This window comes from Periophthalmus magnuspinnatus, chromosome 15 (assembly GCF_009829125.3).
Source record: "Periophthalmus magnuspinnatus isolate fPerMag1 chromosome 15, fPerMag1.2.pri, whole genome shotgun sequence".
NCBI lineage: Eukaryota > Metazoa > Chordata > Actinopteri > Gobiiformes > Gobiidae > Periophthalmus > Periophthalmus magnuspinnatus.
Window position 1 is genome coordinate 1067799 of NC_047140.1, and position 26273 is coordinate 1094071.

At 38.6% G+C, this 26273-nt stretch overlaps 1 protein-coding gene across 2 annotated transcripts in view; it reads left to right on the forward strand.

Annotated features, from left to right (window-relative positions):
* The window catches only part of grid1a (glutamate receptor, ionotropic, delta 1a), a 429424-nt gene that overhangs the window by 384349 nt on the left and 18802 nt on the right, over positions 1–26273 (forward strand). For both annotated transcript variants that reach the window (XM_033979576.2, XM_055227265.1), the window contains 4 exons: positions 18415–18516; positions 20578–20775; positions 21457–21787; positions 23433–23571. In XM_033979576.2, the coding sequence (XP_033835467.1) occupies positions 18415–18516; positions 20578–20775; positions 21457–21787; positions 23433–23571 (770 nt within the window). The remainder of the gene's footprint in view (positions 1–18414; positions 18517–20577; positions 20776–21456; positions 21788–23432; positions 23572–26273) is intronic.

Consider the following 26273-nt stretch of genomic DNA (forward strand, 5'->3'; position numbering starts at 1 on the left):
GTTGTCTAAAACAAATCAATACCCAGAAACTACTCATTTGAAGTATCAAAAAGTTAAATCAATAGAACAAAATGGGAATGAAAAGTTTTAGAACGGCTTTGATCTATATCAGACCACATGTTTGTGAAACGACAGATATGACGAAAATTGCATACAATTGTCGAGGAGGATGAGAAATGAATTGGCTCTGTGCACAACAGCACCCTCAACCTCACTGTTAGCATCACTACTTCCTGTCCAACTTGATCTGTATGGGGGTTTTTGGAGAGTCACACTAAAATGAATAAAGATGAGAGAGTGGATGGGCTGTGTGTGGATGTCACTGACAATATTTTAAACAGTACACAGATAAAATAAACACTTCACTGCAGGGCGGGTGTTTAGACAGAGACATGTGTGTTAATACTAACGCTAATGCTAATTCTGAGGCATAATAAATATTAAAACAACACCACAAACTGAAGTATTCTACAATATTTCATGGTATTTTGGTTAGTGACAGTCTGCAGTACTCATATAGTAAAAATGCAAATTAGTATCAAATTTTTTGTTATTCATAAGAAACTGTGGCGATACTGCACAAAATGAAACATTAGCAGAGCATTATTAAAGATTTCATTGTATATTGATAAAACCTTAACAAAGTGTGTTTCATTATTTCTGTACTTTTATAGTAGTCTATTAATTTGTCCCTGTGCTACTGTACAAATAGAATCAGTTGATTCAATAAACAGCAAACAAGATTTTTATTTATTCATGTTTTTTGTTCGGTTTTTCTTTTTTGTTTGTTTGTTTTTTGTTTTTTTTTATGTGGAGTAATAATGGCCCCTTTTTACCAGTTTGTGAAAAGAAGAAAAAAAAAGTCCTTATGAGATAAAAAGTTGGCAACTGTTGACTCTGAGTGTTCATATTCATATTGTTTTAACTGTGGAACTGTGATTTTCCATGTCAGTAGCTTTCAAATAATATCATGCCATTAGATCAGGAACAGCAGTTTGTACACAACGTTACTGTCATGAATAATTCAAAAGAAAAATCTCTAATGTTGGACCTTATCAGTTTTTGTCACAAGGTTCACAGCATTCTGAGCTGTGCCTCCCATAAATATTACATTATCACAATTAAACAGGCGAATGATGTGATGTTGTCAAAAACATGTTTAAAAACGTGTTGTTTAATGTAATGATGCCACTGTAACTGCGCGGCGTCTTATTTGATGCTCATAGCTCACCTCTCTGCTGCAGTATGCTCTGAGCAGAGACGAGGTGACCATAAAGAGTCACATTAACCTCAGTGTTAATCGTATGTGACTGTGTCCTCTTACAAGATATCAGCACAGTGCTCGTGTTTACAGTAGTAGCAGATAATGTGGCTTACATGTGCGTGCACTGTGACTGATTGTAACTTACAAACGGAGTGGTTTCAGAGCTTTTATATACATATTGGTCAAAGTGTGGTTGTGGTAAAAGTACGTAAGTATTGAAGGTACTTCTCTAAATTATATTGGAATTAAACCTATCTAGTGATTTTAGTAGAAACACAAAACAGCTCCTCAAATTCTCAAGTATTCCAGTGTAATAGCTGTAGTAATGAATAAAAATAATAAAATGAATAAAGTAATAATAATATTGGAAAATAAATACTTAATAGCAGTAATGATTTTAATGTACCACTGCAATAGAACCCCTGTAAAAAGTAATGTCTGGTACTGATATCTGTATCAGTACTTGGTATTGGCAAGTACTCAGAATGAAGTATACATAACAAAAGATTAAATTAAATCTTTCAACTGGACAACTTGTTGTAGGCGTAATTTAAGCTGAAACTGGAGACAATAGCTGTTTACAGTTTCAGTGTAGTTAGTTCCTCCGTTCAGACAGATATAAGGCAGTGTCCAGCAGTAATCTGACCAGAACTGCGGCTTGGATGAGCAGCCAAACGTCTTCACTCCTGCAACAATTTGTTCAGTGACAGATTTAATTTCATCTTTTGCTATGGATCACACCTGGATGACTGAGGGATTACACAGTCAAAATGAAGTACTCATACTGAAAAAAATGGTACTGATGCGTCCCTATTAATGACTTAATTCAGCATCGTCACTGAGTCATCACTGAGCCGTGCCTCTCTGTGATTCCTGATTACACTGGGAGTGGAGAGGAAGGGCGCCCAGGCTGAGGTCACGTGATTATACCCCTTGTGCATGTGGAGTGGAGCGGGCGTGATTGCGTGCCCCACAGCCCCTCCCCTCCCAAGAGACCCCTGTCGTCAGCCCAAAGCATCGTGGCGGCCCCTAGAGTCACTCATTTTGTGTCTCTTTGATGTGGCCCTCTCATCTCCCCTTGCCTGCCCCCCGTCGCTGCTCCCTCATTCACTCTTGTCCTAAACCTCTCTCCTCATTTTTCAGCCCTGCTTTCCCTCCATTCCATCATCGTTTATCTACATGCAGTCCATTTTCCCCCTGGCCTGATGGCTCTTAGATGGGGCGTCTTTTCGGTTAGAATCGGTAATGAAGACTGAAAAACTATTTCCTGGACGGCTTCTCTGAGTTTTCTGCGCATCTCGCCTGCTGCAGAGTGATCGATGCTGTTATTGTTGTTTTGGGTTCCTGTTTGCTCTTATTGATGTGTCAGCTCCACTCTAAGCAGATATGGCTAATGACTTGTAGCGTATATGAAGGTCTTCATTGAGAAAGGCCAATTCATTCCGGGGCGCTTTAGATGAGGCGACTGCATGCGTCATACAGTCATCATTCTCAAATATTGTTGCATATTAAGCTAGCATTGTTACTGCGCTTTTGTCAGCTGGCAGTTTTCTCCAAATGTCAACAGTGTAGAAAGCAGCTCCAGTAGTAATTTGGGCTGTTCATTTTATTACAACCACAATGCATCAATTACGTTTGGAATAAGCCTTCTATTTGAGACCATTTCAGCTCGGAAGCATTGTGAAAGCTTTGAAAGTGCCTCTATAGTTACTGCATGTGCTCAAAGGCATAGCACTGCATTATATGAATGAAATGTTTTCAAAGCTGCTTGTGTACATCTCATTGGCTTTGTACACTGGAACTACAAATACTTCTGGAGAGGGGTCGTTTAGTCACCCGTGTTGTGTGGTATAGATATTCCAAAGCAGAGGTGGGCGATAATGGCAAAATTTATATTGTTTTATTTTATTTTTCTATTTGTCTATGCTTTTTGCTACCAAAAATTCCAGCAAATGTGAAAAATCACCACAAAAGTGTGAAAATATCACATTAAACTGTTGTTTGAAAGATTACACTTCACTTTTTTTCTCTTATTTCATCAACCCTCTTGGCAGCTTTTACGTACAGACAGCTTGTTTTCTTACTGGATGCCATAATTACTCACTATTGTCATTGGTCTTCACAACAACTATTGTAATTTGATATATTGTCAAGCTCAATTCAACAGTTTGATGTGACAGTTTATGTTGTGTGCTTATCTCTGCCTTTGGAAATTATTTTATTTTACAAGAAGATAGTAACCATCACATACACATGTCAGGGTGTGGGTATTTGGTCCTAGACTTTAGACCTGATGTGGACTTGGTTTGATCCTGTGCTAGTTTTTGTCAGTGGTGGAACGTAACATAGTAAAAGCAAAGTACTCTACTTAAGTATAATCTTAGGTATCTGTGCTTTTAAAGTGGATAGTTTTTACTAAATTTGAGAGTACCTGGACTTTCTACTCTGGACTGAAAAGTAAAAGGTTGGTGGTATGACTCCTTCTCGACATAGACTTATCAATGGTAGAGGTTGGTGGTGTGATTCCAGCTCCCAGTATTGACGTTGTGTCCTTGGGCTAAACACTTAACCCACCTCGCCCCCAAATCACTACATTTGAAGCTTTATAAAAACTCATAATCTGTGGAAAATACTTTACTTTTTACTCTTTTAGTACATTTTTACATGTAGTAGTCGTTTTCGTTTAGTCTAGTCCAGGCTTATTTTTGCTTTTAGTCCTGATTTAGTCCCAGTTTGAAGATGTTGAATGAGCACTGAGCGAATGTGAACGCACGTCTTCTATGGCATCAAAATGAGACCAAACGGATGTGACAGTAAACATGTCGATGAGCACCTCTGTGGTTTGGGGTTATTTCTACTCAATATGCCTGTCAGTCAGCTGCGAGAGAAGAGAGCCCATTTTTTACATTATTAGCTGCCACCGTCGTCCCTCTCAGTTTCACCTAAGTATCCAAAATGGCTCTATTATCGGGTGAAATCTGGCAAACACATAGCCAACTTCCTGCCAATTGTAAAGGATGACACGCCAAGCCGAGCCGCGGTTCTTTAATGATCCAGTAATGGGTGGGTGCGGGCCAAAGTGCTGCTAACTACGGCTGGGCCTGGGCCGAAATCTCACGCAGGGCCCACACAATCTGAAACTGGATCTGAAACAGTGTGTATGTAACAGCACCAGAAGGAGCCCAGGCACAGCTGCTGCCCTGTCCACTGCCTATTTTCAGACATATATACACTGATCTCAGCTGTGTATAAAAGCTCTATAAGATCTCACCTTTAACTGACCCCTGCATCATCAGGAAATACTGAATATATCCAGGCAGTGCACTCTCCTGCTTAAATTCTACAGAATTTTAAGTATACATTATTATTTTTCTGGCCATTCATATCACATTAACCATTCTAATGAAACAGAAACATAGAATAAATGTTTTGTTCAATATTTATAAGGCCTTTTAATTGACTCTCCGCATAACAGTACCTGGCAACCTCAGCGTCGCTACTTCTTTCCAGTTGTATCTTGTATATCATATTTGTATGAGTTTTTTTTTTTTTTTTTCTGGGTTGTGCTAAAATGTATAAATATTCAAAAATAAGACAGTGGACAGTGACTTGAGGGCCTTTTGTGCCTCTGTGCTAATGCTAAACCAAATTTTGAGGCATGACAAATATTAAAATAACACAATAAACTGTAATAATCTACATAAAAACAATCACCTGAATCAGTTTGCTGTGCACAGAGCCTATCAGGATTCTCACATATTGGGTTTTATATCCTAGTGTCTTAACCCATGTTCTATTAAATAAATCTTGCTTTTTAAACTGTATGAAAGTTATGGTAACACTTTATTTCAGACGACATTTATTAACATTATTGTGCTAATTTGCATCTTTCTAAGTGGCTTATTCTGTGTTGATTAGTGTATTACTTTATTTTATTCTGCATAACCTTATTCTGCTGTTAATTAGATTAACACTAAATTTGAAAATATGCTACATATTCTTTCCTCCAAGCCAGCAGTAATCACCACCAATCAAACTCCGCCAGTATACTAGGCAGCTCTGGCAACAGCAGCTTACCACTACAGAGTGTGGACTGAATGAATAATGCAATGTAAAGCTCTTTGAATGTCTTGAAAGGCTGTATATATAAATCCAATGCATTATTATTATCAGCAGGAGGCTAGTGGCGCTATAGGCACAATGGACTTAAAGCTTTATACAATGCTTTAATGTTCAACAAAAACCTATGAGGAGGTTTATAATGCACTCATCACCTATAAACATGTATTTTTGTATGGTTTATTATTCTGTTTTTATTGGGACAATGCATGCTAATAAACAGACATGATACAACATGAATGTAAACTAAAGACTCATTTCCATCCATTGTATTTTTGATACTATATATGAATGTACAGACAACATTTTTTGTTTAGCCCACAGTGGCAGATTTATTTGTACAGCACAATTAGTACACAAAGTAATTCAAAGCACTTTACAGAACAAGAAATACATTAAAATCACAATACAAACAAATCAAAACATAAATGATCATCATAAAATGAACATTCAAAGAGAAGAGTGCAGATAAAAACCCTTTCAGTCGTATGCACAGCTAAACAGAACAGTTTGAGCCTGGATTTAAACATTGTCAACGTAGAGGTCTGTCTCATATCTTCAGGAAGAATGTTCCAGGTTTTAGCTTCACAAAACTCAAACACTGATTCCCCATGTTTAGTATTGACTCTTGGCACCAGCAGGAGGCCAGGACTAAAATAGGACTAAACCAAACTTGTTCACAGGCAGAGCTGTTTTAAAGTTTATTCTCTGAGCCACTGGAGCCAGTGCAGAGACCTGAGCACAGGACCCGAGCAGCAGTGTTCTGGATGTACTGAAACTGTCTTAAAGCTCGTTTAGAGAGGCCAGTGAGCAGGCCGTTACAGTAGTCTAACCTACTAGAGACAAATGCATGGATAAGTCTCTCTAAGTCTGGTTTGGACAGTATACCTTTGATTTTTGACAGAGAGAGACTGGAGGTGACTGCTGACACTTTTTCTATGTTTCTGTGGGCCAAAGATGGTGACTTCAGTCCTGTCTTGAGTTTAGCTGGAGTAGTTTTGCCTCCACACACTGATCTGTTGGATGCAGTGGCGGAGTGAATCCACTGGTCCATATTCACCTGCTGCAGTGAGATATAGATCTGAGTTTCATCTGCATAGCTAGGACATATTATTGTTATTGTTATTAACTGACTCCTTAGTGACTTCAGAGTCCTACAGAGAGCAACTGGAAAACACCCAAAACTTATGTTATTTATGAATTTCTTGTCCTTAGATACACATATTTCTTGAAGTGATAATTGAAGTGATAATGAGCTATTATCTATATACATTTTTCAATCCAATCCTCTATATATTGAAGCATTTTCTGAAAATCCTTGGTTAATGATCACAATCAATATATTTAAGTAATTACTTTGTTAGCACTAATTACTCAACGCCTTAAATATCCAATTTAACAGTCTGGAGTACATTGTTGGGTCGGACAATTAACTTTGCTAAATGTAATGTCTGACTATAATTGTGTGCGGATAGGCGCTTTCTCCCTGCTGTAACAGAGGGAGGGGCAACAGCAGAACGCACACGAGTCTGCCTCTCTCCTCCAACAGTTACATGAAAAATGAACAGCGCTTTTGCACAATCTCTGTTTATTCCCCCTCACTACATCCATCATCCCAAATGCATGCAAGAAATGTAAGTAAGCTAACTCTGGTCGCGGTATGTGCAATGAGGTAGCACACTTTGTCATTCTGCATTTTTCATATAGCTCCCATGATGATAAAAATGTAATAGTAACAGATGGGGACTGATAATCGTTTGTGTTTTTGTGTTATCAAGTCGATCTGCAAGTCAAGATTGCCCATTTTCACTTGCTTATTTTATAATTGAAATATAAATAGGAATGGAACAAAGCGGCGTGGGTTTTATCTCACACATCTACAGAGATAGTGGTCTGTCTATTGAAGATAATGCTTTTATGGTAAAGATATATTTTATGAGAATCCTGGTTTGTCATCTGATCACGAGGCACTTTCATTTGGTTGCCGTATTCCAATGTGATTCTCTGGGTGATTTTATTCAGGCCGACTAGAATGAACTTGCTTCATCTCATCTGTCTTGATTTCTAGCCTATTCGCACTATACCCTCGGCAGATTTCCTATTTTTCTCATCTTGCATGGAGCTGTTTTGGGAGTATATGAAATAGAAGAGTAGCAGCAGAAGAGTTTTTCAATTTCTGGACACTGGAGGTTATGTCTTTTGTGTTGGTGAAAGCATGGGCAAAATTGTATGACGCAAAAATTGCAAGCCTATATGACAGATTTTTATGTGTTTGTAATTATTTTATTTGGTGGGATCATAACTGTTGCAAATATGATTAATGGTTTCACATCTGTCAAGAAGCCGTGTTGGGATGGACATTTTGAAATAGCACTGAATTTTCAAAAGGATTCTTCCTATCCATAAAATTGCTTCCAAAATTCGGGGGCAATTTACATGAAGGGAACACAGCAGGAACTCCCAGACTTCCCTCACTCCAGACACTTCCTCTTATGATTTCTAGAGTAGAGTATAATCTAGTATTTCTACATATCAACTGCCCATGTCCAATCAGGAAATAAAATAAACTTTGGAAAAATTTGGACAATTTTAATCAAAATCTTTATTATAATAATGTGCTTTAGTAATGTAACCTTGTATGTTTTATTCACTTCATTTGCCAATATCTCTTTGCTCAACACAACTACAAAACAGATTCTTGCCTCACATCAAGAAGGTCCAGGGTTCTATTCCCTTACTGGTTTTGACCTGTGTGTGAGTGGAGTTTGCATGTTCTCACAGTGTCACTGTGTTCCCCTATACCCAGTGGTGGAAGAAGTACAGATACAGGAGCAAAAAAATACTCAAAAGTACCACATAAAAAAATATACTGAAGTAGAAGTATTAAAGTATCCCTGGTTTATCACAGGGGTTACCTTCTAAAAATAACCCACAATAGGCGTAATCTGTACTGCACAGGACACACGGCATGGAGGAGACTGATTGACAATGGCCTATAGTCCCTTAGGCAATCAGGACGCAGAACACAATGCACGTTCATTCTCTTAAAAAAGCGTGTAGAGTTGCACTGGAAAAATACTTAAAACAGTGACACCGCGAAACAGGAAGGGTGAACTGCAATATAGCGAGGGACTATTGTACAAGTATTTCACACAGATTTTGGAATCTATAATAAAGCTTCAAATGTAGTGATTTTAACACAGGTTTGTGCTGAATTTGTTACAGACAAAAAACAACAGAAATAATTGAATTGATTGTTTTTGTCTGGTGGGTTTGATTTGTACATTTTTGTTTGCTCAAATTGTGAAGTTGATCAAAATAAACCATCAGCCTTTTCAGCAGGTCTCAAACAATAATGAAAAATACTTTTACTTTTCAGTCCTGTTAAAAAATGAAGTCAAGTGGAAAGTACATCTGTTCTCATATGTAGTATGGTATGGTATGCTTTTATTTGGACAGGGACAGTGCACAACAATACATTGATCTTAAAAAAACAGGAATTGATCTTAAAAAAACAGGAAAGATGTTTGGTGCCAGGTTATAGCAAAAATACTCATTTCCACCTGTCGTCCCTGGACAGGCTAATGTTAAGTAAGAGTAACAGTTTGGTGTATGTGGATGAAAGACCTGTAAACACGTGGTACATACATCTAATACAACACATCTCGCCCCTCAAATATGCCATTTCTAAAAACATTCAGTTCACACACACACACACACACACACCCAACTATACTAATTTATTCACACACACACACACACACACCCACACACAACTATACTAATTTATTCACACACACACGCACACACACACCCCCACACACACTGACACACAGGCACAGACACAGACACAGTTTCAGATATACAAATGCTTTTGCTTTTATACACATTCACTAATGGTAGTGAATGGTTAAGTGAAGTAAAAGTAAGAAGTATCCACTTTAAAATTAGTAAAAGTAAGGTACAGATACCTAAGTACAGATACGTTACTTTCCCGCACTGCTCTTAGCAGCAGTGCTCTTAACACAGTGACTTAGGACTAACTTTCGTTCTAATATTTGCCATTTGTTTTACAGCATGTGTGTATATTGACTAACAAAGCACTTTATCTCTCCTTGCCAAGTGTGGTGTGCACATAAAGAAATCCCCTGGCAAGTTGCAAACAGTCCCAACAACTTTCCAACATAAAGAACAAAAATATCACAGAAGAGGTGTACAAAGATTTCAAGCTACATAGTTTTTAGCACTTTCCTATTAGGTGTGCGTAGTACCAGAGAGAACCTGCTCCAATTAAGTAACAAGTTAACAAGTAACAAACTATATTCAAAAAGCCCTGTCCGAAGACTCATTTGAATAAAAGCAGAATATTACTCATTGTTAGATATCAAACATTCACTCTGCTCAAACGCTCGATGGAACCAAAGCGCAGAACGTCCAAAATTCAATGATTCATCAAACGGCATCAAAGAGCCACTTCCAGGCCCGGCCAAATTGCTATCTCACCATCCATCCGCGCTATCTTGTTGAATCGACATCTAAGTCATCTTGTGGAAAATTCAAAGTCCCTTTCAAACCGATATGGGCGAAAAATCCGAATGTGCGCAGCTGTTTTGATTCATTTCGCACAGAGGACAAAGCAGAGCTGGTCAATATGCAGCTCGGTGTCTTGATGGTCCTGTCGATAGTGAAGTACCTGACTCCCCTGATTCAACTACACAAGGGACCGAAAACTGTCTCCTACTTGGTCTTTCTAATGACAATGATGAAACGATTCCACGGAACACTATCTAACCACACTTCCAGAAGATACCGTAATTGCTGTCATTGGATTGGATTGGATTCCCGCCTCTTTGTTGGATTTTAAACGCTCGCTGGCATTTACCCCATTACGAATGATTATTTTAAAGCGATCATAACCGTTAGCCAAAGCGCCGTCCTGTTATTCTTGCAGGTTTTTAATTGGCGAGATTATAAAAACTTCATTACCTTGGTGGTTGCCGCGGGGAAGGAAGCAGGTAAACATCTAGTGGTTCTTGATGTCCATTAGGGAGAGGCCTGTTGGCGGGGCACCGTGCATATTAATGGTGTGCTGATGGTGCCAGTTTGGAGACTCGGATGGCACTTCAAAAGGAAACAAGACAAGTAATGAAGCAGAAAGCATGCCTTTTTAGACAGCGCTTTTATGTGTCAACAAATATGATCAGGCTTTTATGTAGATGCTCCCCACTCCTCGCCGTCAAAATGGACATCCTGGTATTCTGCCGCATGCTTTCAAATGTTTTATTCATTTTTTGTTTGTTAGACGCAGGTGAAGTTACATTCTGTGAAACCACTCTAAATTCAAATAGTTAAAGGTGCAGGCTGTAGCTTTTCGAATATAGGGTCCCAAATCTGTTCGTCTCCATAGAGATTTTGATGCTTTGCCTGAAAGTCCGTACACTTATGGCATTAGACTTGTTTATCTTCATGGATACGAGCAGTGACAGGTCGGCCGTCTCATAGTTTGTCAAGGCAGCGTTTAATTAAAACATCTGTGATTGAATAAATACACGGTTGTTGTGTCGCTGTGTTTAAAGACATGTTCCTCTTGCTACATGGGGATCACATTTCATTTCAAAGAACAACGGGGCTGTTACAAAGTGGAGTTCAATGTTTCAAATTCCACATTAGTGTTACTTGTTGATTAAAATATTTCATCATAGTTTTGTGAGTGTAATTTTGTTTTTAAATGACTATGACTAAAATAACTTGCTGTACATTTCCATTTCCATCTAAAACTGAAATTATAATTGTTAAATATAAATGAATGAAAGGAATGACTGGAGACATAGATTCAAGTTCCACAAGAGCCACAAACCAGACCATAAACAAGCTCAATGTTCTTTTCTTTTTTTTCTACTTGAGCAAAACTATTGGCTAAATTAGCATGACATTTTCTAGACTAGACTAAAACTATTGACTTTGTGCACAATAGCATCCGGTAATCTGTTAGCATCACTACTTCCTGTGCAGATGCAATATTTAAAGATGAGACAGTGGACAGGGAGCTGTGTGAGTGTCACTGACAATATGTTAAACACTACACAAATAAAATGAACACTTCACTGGAGACACATCTGTGTTTGCAAAGAGACATGTTTGTGTGTTAATGCTAAAGCTAATACTAAATTTGAGGCATAATACATTTTAAAACAACACCACAAAATAAGGTTTTCTACATTTAAAAACAATTGAGTAGTCTTTATTTTCATTCATTTGAATGAAAATAGGTTGTTTATTTTATGCTTTATTATTTTAATAAAAGTGACTGTTAGCTTTGAGACAGAGTGCTGCTGTGCACAGAGCCTTTTATTTTAATAAACATTGACTAAAACTAAAAAACAAAAAAACTTTTGAATTTCTTTTCAAAAGTAACTGTTTTTTTTTGTGTGTGTGTTTTTTTAAATGATAAACATTTTTATACAACGCTTTCCCACCTTTATGGCTCAAAGCGTTTTATGTCAAGGAACCACTCACACACACATTCTCTCACACACACACCCACACGCACACACACATTCACACGCACTTCACACACACATTCACATGCACATTCATACACACATTCACACGCATTTCACACACACACATTCATACACACATTCACATGCACATTCACACACACACACACACCCCTACACACATTCACACAGACATTCATACACACATTCACATGCACATTCACACACATTCACACACACCCCCACACGCATTTCACACACACATTCATACACATATTCACATGCGCATTCATACACACACACACACACACCCACACACACCCCTACACACATTCACACAGACATTCAAACACATATTCATACACACATTCACACACACCTTCATGCACACATTCATACACACATTCAGACACACATTCACGCACACACACATACACACATTCACGCACACATTCAGACACACATTCACGCACACATTCATACACACATTCACGCACACATTCACACACACACACACACACACGCACATTCATATACACATTCACACAAACCTTCATACACACATACATACACATTCATGCACACATTCACACATACATTCTTACACCCATTCACACAGATATTCATACACACATTCATAGACACGTTCACACACATTTCACCCACACATTCACACCCACATATTCACACCCACACATTCACACACACATTCATACACACATTCACACACATTCACATGCACATACACGCACACATTCACACACACACATTCATACATACATTCTTACACACATTCACACAGATATTCATACACACATTCATAGACACGTTCACACACATTTCACCCACACATTCACACACACACATTCATACATACATTCTTACACACATTCACACACACACATTCACACACCAGTGTACACAGACATTGGGAACAAGGTGGGTTAAATATCTTTCTCAAGGACACAACAACAGCAGTCATCTGTGGGAGCTGGAATCGCACCACCAACCTGTGAGTTACCACGTTACCAATGATGTTTTTATGTTGAGAGTGGGATTCAAATCACCAACCTTCAGATCAGTGAACAAACTACTAACTATAATGTGAAGTGGAGCTACTGCCGCCCACTTCACATTATTCTCAGTGTGCTTAATAGTCTCAGTAATAATGACATTTTTATTACAGCTATCCATTTCCTGCAATGCATTTTACTCTTGTTTGTTACAGACGCACAAAAGGTTACACCTATCCACTTTAAAATTACTGCTCTGAATGCAAATGTGGGGTCAACATGTAAAGCTATGATGTTAGTACTTCACTACACATACCTTGAGAACACCTTGTACAGATAGTACATACAGTACAGTACCCACCCACACACACTGCATATGAACGCTTTTACAGAAAATGCTAAAGCCCTTATAATGTCCACTGAGAGGTACAAGAGCCCCAGTGTTTCTATTATAGTCCATGGTATGTTCTTTCTTCAGGTGTAGGCTGATAATATGAAAAGATGTACAGCTGAAAGAGAAAAAGGCCTGGTACTAATATCTGACCAGTCTTCAAGTCGTCTACACTATGTTCTTAAACTATTTAAGGACAGTACTCAGCAGCTCTGGTCTTATGGACATGATTGACAGGATAATTAGCCAATCAGAGAAACGCAGGGTCCATCAGTATAAGAGACACAGAGGAGTAGGTGGTCAGACTGACAGATCTATTAGAAAACATAGAGTCTGGATCTTGGGCTCCTTCTGTGACTGCTCTAACTGTAAATCTGATTTGAACCCAAAGGACAAAAGCATTGTCTCAAACCAGTATTGCGATTTTAAATTAAAGGTGCTGTGCCTGAACTATACTTACAGAATAAAGTTCATTTCAATCTAGTCACAGTGGCCCAGTGTTATTCCTCACTTACCTTTTGCATTCTTCTCATCCTTATTATTCACCACAATGACTTTATAAGCGCTTTTCACAACTTTTCAGAAACCAGAACAGAGTTTTGCTGTCACATAAGCTAACAACAACCACAATGCTAAGTGCAAACTTCCTGATTCTCGGACATTAAAGAGTCTAGGTTAACCTTAAGTGCTTCTTACACTTGTATTGTCACGATACAAACATTTCAAACTTGATTTTGATACTAAGGAATAGACTCAATACTCAATGCTGATTCAAATACCATGATGAGAATAAAAAGCACAATTTATTTAGTTAGTTTTAGTTTAGTTTATTTAGTTAGTTTTAACAGTAAATCACAGAACTTTCTTTTCTGTTCTCATGTGTCCTTATATGTGTGTAATCCCTCAGTGTGCAGTAGTTCATCGTGGTCCATGGACACATACTAGTCTTTGTGTCTTATATTTCTGATACAGATCAAGATCATTCTAAAGCTTCAAGAAAGGCTCATTTCCATCCATAGTTAATATAATTAAATTAGTACCTGATTGTTGATACTGTTAACAATCCTAGCTTACACATTACAAATTTTGCTCAAATTCATACAATACAACACAAAAAGTGTGTGACAAATCAATGTGTAATGTTTAATTGTTACTTTTGTGTTCAGAGTGAAACATGAAATATGAATGATATGGTTTTACTTTTGAAATACACTGAATTGTTTCTTCTCTGTTGGGCTGACAAGTGTTATTGTGCGTTTCACAACCTGAAATTTCTCTTTCATTGTTTTTGGCACGGCATGAATCCCGTCTAAGCCGAGGCAATTTTGATCTCATATTGAGCGCTTATCCAAGAGTCTTGTCACTCATTGTAGCTACAAATAGATATGGAAATGTCTATACCTGTGTGAAGTGCAACACTTTGCCCAGTAAAAAGAAGAAAGGATATGTCAATACTTTGATCAAATGTAATATGATGGCTATAATGTAATGTAATGTACACTGTCATTTCTACACATACATATAATTGCTGTAGGGTGTATGGTAGACCATAGAGCTCCTACAGCCATGTGACTACATTTTACAGGGACGCCATATTGGCAGTGGTGAATTAGCAGTAAAGAATGGCACTAAGTCTACTTTTAGAGATTAAACATGAGTGACCATTACCTGTTGTGTAGATCGCATAGACCTCCCCTCAACTCTGCAACGTCTGGACATGTGATTTAGTTTTCACCTTCTTATATCATCATAAAGGATCCATGGAGATATTCAGAAAAGTCTATCTAGTCTATTATAAAGCCTTGTACCTGTAATGTTTACTGATGTTGAAAGTTTAAATGATGTGAAATAAATGAAATAGCAGAAACACAATGTGCTCTCACTAATGTGCAGATGATGTAGCCTAATAGCAGCCAAATCACTCACATCACTGTAAAAAAAATACATTAAAAGCACTGATTTAACTTGAGTTTGTGATTTTATTTTCTATAATTGACATTTTCAAGCAGTCAATTAATGTTAAGCAAATGAACAGTGTTTAGCAAAAAGCATTTGGGATCGTTCCTCTTCAAAACACTCTCTTTGCTTAATTAATAGACTATGATGCTAATTGGCAATACACAAATGTACACTTTTTGAAAAAAACAAAACAAAAACAATATTGATGTAAAAATTCATTCATAGTAAAAGGCTTTGTTCTTTAAACTCAACAGTGTGTTCACACCAGTGTGCAACAATAATCCACAGTCCACAGTGTCTGATAAAGTTTGTTCATTGTGCCCATGTGGGTGGAGGTGCATGCTGGGATAGTATTACTGCCAGTATGGGGTTTGGAGGTGCATGTTGGATTTATGCAATGACAACTGCAGGTGCTCTATTTGTATAAAATCTAAATTATTCAAGATGTGTTGGAATTTATATAAACTTCAGAAACTACAGAAATGCCACCACTAGAGAACTGCTAACACTTTATAACACTTATACTCACAATAATACTTAATTAATACCCTTACCTTTTTATTAAGTGGGTATATATGCCCAAATCATTCTTAATAAACTATTTGTTTTGTTATGAATTAAACCTTTGTTCAAGCCTTCTTCAGGGTAATCACGGTTTAGTTTTTATAAAGTGGTATTATAAAGGTGCTGTCTATTTCAAGAATATGTTGTATTGTATCCAAAGTTTAACCTTTTTGACACTGTAAAGGTGCGGTTTTTGGACAAAGAAATTGGTTTCATTCACATGGCTTCATTTGTTATAGAAGCCATTTTGAGGACATCCCGACTTGGTTTAGAGTTATTTGCACCACCTTGAAACCTATGGATAAACAGGATTTGGAGCATGCAGAAATACTTACCTACATGTCTATGCTTATATGTGCTCGAATCACACAAAATATACTAGTTTCATTGCTTTTTGCAGCCTTTCTAACCCCTCACTGTGTTCCCCTGGTGCAGAGTGTCATTCTTCAGACTTGCTGTAGTTTAGCTTGCAGCTCTGAGCTTGGCCTGTCAGCTCAAATCCTCTTCTCCAAACAGTCCAGCCCCAAACCGCGTGTCACATCCCGCACTACCCATGTCCGCTTCAGGACTCATTAACTATTTACAAGCTGGAGCTATGAAAGTCCAAACAAACTTAGTACAGCTACGAATACCAACATTTCACTTCATCCAATGAATATAGTGGAAAAGATTGTTTCTTTTGGTTTTTCAATTGGAAACTGTTCACTACTGATGTTGCATTTTGGTTTAAAGAAATATTTTTGAAAGAGATTATTCTAACCTGTAATCACAATTAGAAAATATATACATTGTTTTAAATTGTAGTTTTGTAGAACGTTTTATCCAGTTTTGTCCCTAATTCAGCCTTCCTTTGCTATGGACTGTATCTGAATGACAAAGGGATTACCCACATACAGACTGTTTAAATCTAGTACAATTCACTCCGCTCACTACCTGCTGTTTCGGCTGTCCTTATGTGCTACTGCAGACATAGATGCTTAGCCACTATAGTTTTACTTGAATTACACAGTTATTCAATTATTTTGCCTTTTTATAACTTAATAAAGCCACAGTATGTAACATTTTAGCCAGAAAAAATAGACTAGATTTTCTCCATCTTGTTTTGTTGCTATTGCACAGACAAATATGTATCCTTACTCTCTACAAACCCAGCTCCTGCTTGTTTCCATGGAAATGAAATTTTCAGCTATATTGCATGAAACTTATCTCCATGGAGAATGTTCTACAGTACAGTTTTTAATTGTTTTATTTCCACACTTCTATGCAAGTAATGTAGCTGTTACGTGTATTCTGATATTGTAGTCTATTTTAATACTTTAATTGCATATTTTCTATTCTCCAGCTCTTCTCGTTTTATAAATAAATCAAAAGTATTTCACTGTATAATTAATTTCGTGTCAATTTCCACACTGTACTTTATGCATATGATACAGAACATAAACAAATATACATGTTTACAATACTGAGGTTCTTGTATATAGATGTTTTCAAGTGTCATTATGTGAGATGATTTTATATGGCGTTTAGGACTTTTAAACCGACAAAGAATCCCAGCCACAGCCAGTCTGCACTCTAAAACTTTCTCTCTCCTGACTCGTAACATCATCTTCGCTGCTGCTTTGTTAATTTACATGAGGATTGTTATGTTTGGATGAAGATTTCCATGTGTGAATATTCTCTGATGAAGTGGCTTGTAGATTGCCAACAAAGTGTGATAAAAGGCGTACTCTGCGGTGCAAGTTGAAGTGTAGTGTCTTGATAGCATGCTAATGGGCTACTTGTTGTCTTGGCAACTGGTTGGGCCTGGACATCCACACAAGCTGCTTTGTATTCTGCCGTAGACAAAGCACGTCTCACATCCATAAACTAGACTGCCAGTGGTCACGTTTTGTCATTCTTCAACTGCCAAAAAAGATCATTGTGACTTCTATAATAACTTGAAATTAGAATGTTATTTCCTGACACTTGTTAGACCAGATTGTTTTACTAACGGTGCACGTACATTTTCTGCTTGTTGCCATGGAGATGTCATTGCTTTGCCTGGAAGGTTCCACAGTATGGCATTGAACTAATCTCAACACATCTATTTAGCATATATTCAATTGTTCAGAAATACCTTGTTGTTGTTCAGATTGTTCAGAAATTGTTCAGAAAACGTGCATTGTTACTGTGGGTATGATGCCTCTCCACAGATCTGACCTGTAACTAGGACTGGGGGTGTCAGCTGCTAGTTTACAGAGAGATTAAATGCTATACTGTATAATATTCTAGGCAAAGCAAAGTGACTGATCTTCCACCATAGTGAATTCTTTAATATATTTTTATCATTTCAAACTGGACCCTCTGGAGTCTGACATAAAGCTTCATTGAAAACTATCTCTGAGTGAATTAAGTGCAATTTCATACTACTGTGAACATTTGGCTTCAAATAAAAAGACTATGAACAAAACTCCAACCAGTGTGTAATATCATGTTAAAAAGTCCAAACGCCTTTTTAGATACTGCAAAATATTATGTTGTAATGTGTGCTTTGTTGTCTGAAAGATGTTACATATTGACCTTTGACCTGATATAAATAACATCTGTTTGTTTGTTCCTGTGCAGTTGGCGACGTGGGACTCGACTCGTGGTCTGAACGGGAGCCTGAAGGAGAATCGCATCGAGAGTGGGATGCAGGGGGTGACGCTCAAGATCGTAACATTACTGGTGAGAAGCGAACGCCGTTCCCTCAAACGAGAGCGCAGATCTAAACTATTTCATGCATACACGCCTTATGAACGGTTGTAGCATAGTATTAAAGAAAATGATTCACATATGAGAATACATCCTTGTCCTTCCATTTAAAAGTGCACTCATTTTTCCAGCAGAGAGTCCACCAATGCTTGCCTCCATTGAGATGCTAATGCTTTGCCTGGAATGATCCATAGCATGTCATTAAACTAGTCTTTCTCCATAGAGACAAGGAAATGACGGCGTCAGGTCACGCTACAGGTTAGATCTCTGAAGGGACAACCCCAATCACAGAATCACAAAATCTTTTTAAAAGTGCTTTTGCTCAATAAAACACCTGCAATTAACTAAATGCCAGATAAGGTTAATGCCATACTGTTAAACATTCCAGACAAAGCAATAACATCTCCATGGTAGGTTGACACATTTGTAACTGTACAAGGGTTTCAAAAGCTGTTTTATGTTCTAGTCAGACTATAGACTATATTTATTTGTATAATTATAGCATTTTAAGTCAAATTTAAAACTGTTACCGTTTTCTATTGCGGCCACTGAACTTTAATGAACCGAAATCACAGTCTTTTTCAATCCCTGTTTTATGTAGCCTGCCCGAAGGCCCTCTTTTATATTTACAGGCTATTCATTAGAGTAATTAAACCCAATATTGAAACAGAAGCTCTATAATCACAGCTTTTCCCCAGACAATGTATTCACTGGCACATCAAACACTATATACAAACGTTCTCTCCATATGAAGACATCCCGCTTTAGAAGAATGTAGCACCTTAACTTGATCTCAGTTCAGTCGCGGTTCACTGAATACAGATTTTCTCTTAAGGCCTGGCCATCAGAAGCCCATTACAGTCACTCCCGCTCACCACAACAGAGCAGCTCTCCCTCAGCCGGCTTCATCAATTCAGAGCACTACCTCTCGGACTTGCCCACTTTATCTGTTTTCCCCCTTCTTCACACATGATTTACTCTGCGCCATATTTATTCTCAACTTTCCAGGAGTGTCACTTAATCAAGTCATTACCTCGGCCTACTTCTACCTTTACTATTTTTTCCCCACTCCAACCCATCCAATTCTGCCCAGACCCCCTCCCACCCATAAAGAAGAATCATGGGCTACTAGGATAAATTTACAATGGCAATCCAAGTGATGATGGACCTTCGCGGTTGTGGCGGCGCCGTGTGTTACAGGTCAACAGTTTGCAGACGAAAGCCTTTTATTAAGATGGAGTTCAAGTTGGATCACCTCGGAATCTCTTCATAAAATTGTCACGCGAAAAGTTCTTAAGATGAATGAATACGACAATCATCTGAGTTGCCAGCTCAAACCCTGTGGAGACTGTGTCGCATCTTGATAAATGGTCCAGCTTTGGTTAAAGGCACTGTACTTGATTTTTACTGTCTAAAAAAGGAAAAAAAAAAAGAACAAAAATAGACCTACTTAATTTCATGGTTTGCATACCTTGAAATTCCGAGCATCCTAATTATTCACCTCAATAAGTTTATAATTGCTTTTCACAAACCGGTGCTAAGAAATAGCATGCTAATGTAAACCTCCTGATAAACAGACAATAAAAAGTTACATGCAGACTTATGTTGACCTCAAGAGCTGCTTATACAAAACATCTATACTGGTAGAAGACAAATGTTTTTGCTCAAAGACATGGGAAAAGATGAGGTAGAGGGCCTTTAAGTAGTTGACAGTGTGTCAGTGTTAGAGCGGAGGTGTGTACGTGAGTGAAAGATGGTGGTTGGAGAGGCTGATGGAGCAAATTAACAACCTTGCTTCCATAAGTCTGCCCCAGGACAACTGTGGCTACAATAATAGTTTACCACAGAGTATGAAGTGGATGAATAATGCTGCTTTGGGATTGTATTGTTATTATTATTATTATAGTCCTTTTTGCCAGAAGTTTAAGAATAATAGTTGCCTCATGGACAGAATTCCCATAATCTAATGCTGATTATTATCATTACAGTGTTAACATATTGTCTCCTTCGCACTGTGTTCTTTGGCATGGACAGGAGGAGCCTTTTGTGATGGTGGCAGAGAACATTCTAGGCCAGCCCAAGAGGTACAAGGGCTTTTCCATTGATGTTCTAGATGCCCTGGCCAAAATTCTGGGATTTAAGTATGACATTTACCAAGTGGCGGATGGAAAGTACGGAACGGCACTGCCAAACGGATCCTGGAACGGCATGATCGGAGAACTTATTGGCAAGGTTGGTGCTTTGTTTTGAGTCTTTTTTGCTTAGTAAATCATTGCTCAAATTGCAATCCAAAAAAATTTCTGGGAGGAAAGCCATATTGTCCTGTAGAGAAATTAAAGCATTGGTTTGGTAGAGTAAGATAACAGAGGAAATATAACCAATTCAGTTGTTTCTCCAATTAAATTCATGAAAACAACACAATATTGGCAACTTTTTCCTGTATAAATTTACTTGTATTTAATGATGTAACGTTCTAAAAGGATGCAGGTAGTGATGAGCCTTCATGTAAACAAGGCATAGGTTAGATTCCCAGACTGACAAATGAAATGCATACAATAATAAATGGCCATGTTGACTTATTCTTATAGTGTATGGCTGTCTATTTGTGTTGTCTAAATGTACAACTAGTGTCTATTGTGTAACCCCCTTAATGCTCAAAAAGTTTACAATTAATATTTCTCTATTAAGAAATATATGTGATGTGAAGGGTTTCAGTGTCAGATTTTGGCTTCCCATTGTTTTGTGTAGTCTGCATCCTTCCCCAGACCCAAAGTTGCAGTGTATACAGTCTATTGTCCAGGTAGCTAGCTGTTTTTTTCTCTCTGCTAGCATTCCGTAGCATACAGCAAACCCTTATACCAATCTTTCCATGGACAGTGATGTGACTATCCCACCTACACGTTTCTTCCATAGAGGGCTGACCTGGCCTTATCAGCCATCACCATCACCCCGGAGCGCGAGAGCGTGGTGGACTTCAGCAAGCGTTACCTGGACTACTCTGTGGGCATCCTGATGCGCAAATCGGAGGAGAAAATCAACATCTTCTCGTTGCTGGCTCCGTTTGACCTGGCCGTGTGGGCGTGCATCGCGGCTGCTATCCCCGTGGTAGGCATCATGATCTTCCTGCTGCGGAGGATCCAGGCTGTGCGCTGTCAGAGCAACACCGGAGGCCACCCCGCTCCCTCCGTGTCCACGTCTCTGCAAAGCGCCATCTGGATCGTCTATGGAGCCTTTGTACAGCAAGGTAAGTGATAAAGAGAAAGTGCAACTATGTGTTGATTGAATTATGTTTACAGTTAAACTATTACTTTTTGTTCAAGTTGTTTGTCAGAATCTTGCAACCACGGAAAGTATAATCATATGTTATCTTCTATTTTTGAGTTGAAGAACCAGAACCAGAAGTGGCCATCAGTTTTGATGGTGACAATGCCAAGAAACATGTATAGAAGAGTGTGCAGACAGCATGAGTCACCCAGAGGCATGGCACCCACCCAAAGATGTCCTTGAGGAGGGGAACATCCTATTTTTAAAACTGATGTTGAACCACGGGAGTCCACTTTGGATAAATGATATGTCTTGAGACGATTTTAGATTCTGAGCGGCATCTATCAAAGTCTGGCCCACAGCCGACAAACCTTTTTAACCCCCTCCCACTGTATTCCAGGCAGAGCTAAACGTTATGCCTATTTGTCTTCAGTTTTTGGCCTGGCTCACAACATGGCCACTGTTGTTTCAGTCAAGTGGATTGGATCTATTTTTCTTCAGATATGGATCTGACCAGTGATGCATAGCACACTATTGTCAGAGAGCAATCAACTTGGCAACCAAATCCCCCCATTGATTTCATAATGATATGCCAACACTTGGCTGGGTTTTATTGTTCAAGGCAGATTAAACTATCTACCCAAAGGCATACTAACTTTCTTATCACTGCTCATTTGAATAGCTTTATCCTTTTTTCCTTGAGGAGTTGGGGAAGATAGGAAATCATCTATGAAAGTCCACGATGTAAATATAAAAGGAGACTTTAATCAATTTGTTCAGAAGATGAAAAAGACTCTCTCATACATTTCATTAAAGCAGCATGCAGAGCCTGGTCAAAATTAAGTAAAATTCACATTGAATGACCTCGGCCAATCAGTCAAAGCCGTGTGTGGTCTGTGTATCTGTCAGGAGCCCTCAGTGTTTTTACCCATACTGTCCCGGGGCCCAGCTGTGCTGATTGTGACACTTTGAGACAAATATGTTTTCATTACATTTCACAATCCACAGTCTATCCCATGACATTTCTGCGGCTTTACGCTCCAGAATTACAATGCTATCTGACATTTGGAGATCCACGTCATGAGCTGTTTTTGGAAGTGACAGGAAGATCAAGGTCAAACTCAAAACGCATATACTTCACTTTCAAGATAATGCCTGTGGATTACATTAACTTAGCTTTAGTATTAAGAGATTCCATGTGTGTATATAGCCAACAAAAGACAGAGGGGGATATTAGGCAAAACCACTTCCTTTGCTTTAAAAGCCATTAACCATTTTGCAAGTCCAACAAGTAATTAAATCAACATTTACACTTGGCTTTTGTTTTTGTTATGGAGTCAGCCAATCTCCTTAAACATGCTGGAAGTAAACCAGGCAGATAGCAGGTTCAAAAGCCCTATTCTTATTGGCTCTCCCACTCAAGGAAGTCTATAAATAAAACATTTACCATTTGGACAACAAGGCTAACCAACATAAACAGCACACCTACATGTTGGCAACTTTTGAATTCTGGATCAAGAAATGAACTGCCGAATATGATTAACTGAAGTGCTTTAGGTTTTATTGTAACATTGAAACCCGTTTGGATGTGGGATAAACTGTCATATTTTTGTCTTTTTCAACAGGAAGCGACGCTATCCTTGGATCAGTGGCGTTGCGGATTGTCATGGGAAGCTGGTGGCTCTTCACTCTTATTGTGTGTTCTTCATACACTGCAAATCTAGCAGCTTATCTCACCGTGTCGCGCATGGATAATGCAGTACGGTAAGGCTTCATCCCATAAAATACCTTTTTTTTCCAGTGTTGAATGGTACGTTATGTTGTCATTCCATTGACACGAAACCAAAAAGTAAAGATAGGATTTCTGTGACTTGTAGCTTTGGAGACAGGCCCAGGTGCAGACCAGCCTGACTGAGGGTGCATTTGAGGGGTGCAAACATAATACACTTCCATTAAGAGGCATTGTTTTAACTAAGGCTGCAATTCACACAAAAAAGAGGTAGTTGCTTCGTTCGTATCTAACCAACTTTTACAATGTCATGTAGATTAAATAAAATGACCTATTCAAGACTGTTCATATCTATAAACTTACATAAGGACAGTGGTTGATTGAACTCAAAACACTACAGGTTTGCCACCATGGGCATGCTAAACCCTTGGACATTTCAGCAGGACTCAAACCACCAGTAAAAATGCTTTGTATTACCGTAAATTTCGGACTACAGAGCGCACCTTGATATAAGCCGCACCAGCTAAATTTGAAGAGAAAATCAATTTTGTACATATATAAGCCGCACCTGAATAAAAGCCGCAGGTTTTCATATTGTAACATGAGATATTTACACAGAAAGACGGTGCACCGACACGCTTTTTTAAAACTGTGCCTGAAAATTGGAACCAACACGACAACAACACGGGATGAACACATCTGCAGGTTTAGAAAATAAAGCTGCACCAACACGGAAAATCTGCTTTTATTTCCTCTGAAAACTTTTGTCGTCTTTTTACATTGACCAAGTTGGATTCATTGATGTCGAGCTCACGTGCAGTGGCTCTATTTCAGGGGTCGGCAACTCGCGGCTCCGGAGCCGTATGCGCCTCTTTCAGCCTTATACTGCGGCTCTGCGTGGCTTGGGAACTAACACAGACACAGCTCACAGTCCTGCGTAAAGAGCCCTGATTTTCAGACGCTGTGCGCACAGGGGTCAGGAGCAACTTTGGCCCGTCCCTAATGACACACTAATAAGCTCGTCCGTAGATGAATCATGAAAATCCTGCTGGAAATCGCCACAGAAATCTATTTGATGTAGTAGCAAGTATATTATCTGCTCTTGTCTCCGCGGTGACGTATCACGTATAACACATCAGACACGACGCACAAAAGTAGAGCCACAAGTGAGTGAAAATGAGCCAAAACAAAAGTCTTTGGAGATCTTTTTAACAAAGGGGAAAAGGACAACTGAGGAGCCAGAAGAGGAGACTACGACCTCCAAGAAAAAGAAAGATAAATTTAACAGACAATGCCTACTTAAAATCTGGGTTTGTCGCTACAGGTGACATACGCACAGAGTCCGCTCTGCGTAACATACGGGAAAAGCAAATACGGCAATGAAACCTTCAAAACTGCTTAGGCACATGGAGAATAAGCACCTGGGATTAAACGATACGCTACGAGTTTTTTTGTTGTTGTTTTTTTAAAGAAACTGCGGAGTAGAGTAGACATAATCACATAATCAGCGCGATGCATGATGCAGCGGTTTGGTGAGTTGTATTTTTTTAATGCACTTAAGTTGTTTTTGCCATATTTATCTGCCACGTGTAGAAGGCTTGTCCGTGAAAGTAAAACCTACATTATTCCGTTACATTATTGTTATTATACAGTGTTATCTTCATTTTAGATGTCAAAAAGTATTTGCGGCTCCCAGTGTTTTATTTTATGTGGAAAGTGGGTCCAAATGGCTCTTTGCGTGTTAAAGGCCGACCCCTGCTCTGTTTCCTTTCTGTTTCTTTATCTTAAAAACTGCATCATATCCATTTCATGATGCGCAAAATGATCGTTCAAAATCAAAACTAGTGAATTCTTCAGAGCAGAATCTTTCCCCACGTCTGTCTCACTTTTACGTTTACAGCTAGAGAGCGCCCCCCAGGGGCCGTTATCCAGTAAAATTCCATATATAAGCCGCACTGCTGTAAAAGCCGCAGGGTTCAAAGCGTGGAAAAAAAGTAGCGGCTTATAATCCGAAATTTACGGTAGTCAGTCTACTTCAAAAATGTACTTTACTTTGTTGCCTTCTATCACTGTGTAACGATTTTTCTTTTCTTGCAATACTACTCAAGGGCTAAGAAATATGCTGCACTATTTCCTAGACATATTAGTTCATGCAAATGCCATGCTTTTCATTTGCCATCAAGGACATAGTATAAATATATAACACTATGGAAACTGGTTTAGCCTTGAATGCAGCAGAAGGCTACATGAAACACTTCCCATTGCCCCTGAATAATCTGCTGTCTGTTATCTTTAACAGTTTTTTCAAATAGTTGTTTTCATACATATGGCTATTGCTTCATTAGCACACTTCCCTCATCTCCAACTCGCTTCTGTTTTCTGTAATTTTTTGACCCAGTGCCTAACAACTAGTCTGTCCTCAGTTCCAATGTTATTTGTGGGTAAATCCAATTTGGTTTGCTGTCTTTCCCCAAAGAATGGCTCGAAAGGCGTTTGATTGCATTGGGTCTGTGTACTGCCGTACAAATAGCCACATGTGGACATGTCGGGACAGGGACCGAATGTTAAACAGTGCACCGCTCACCTGTGTCCATCTTCTGCTTTGGAGGAACAGCAACGCAAATGGATCAAAACAGACATGATTGCGATAACATAGAGCAGTATTAAGGTGCATATGACAGGTGTTCATGTTTTTCTATTATCACTGAGTTTGGGGGGTAGTACATGTGGTAAGTAT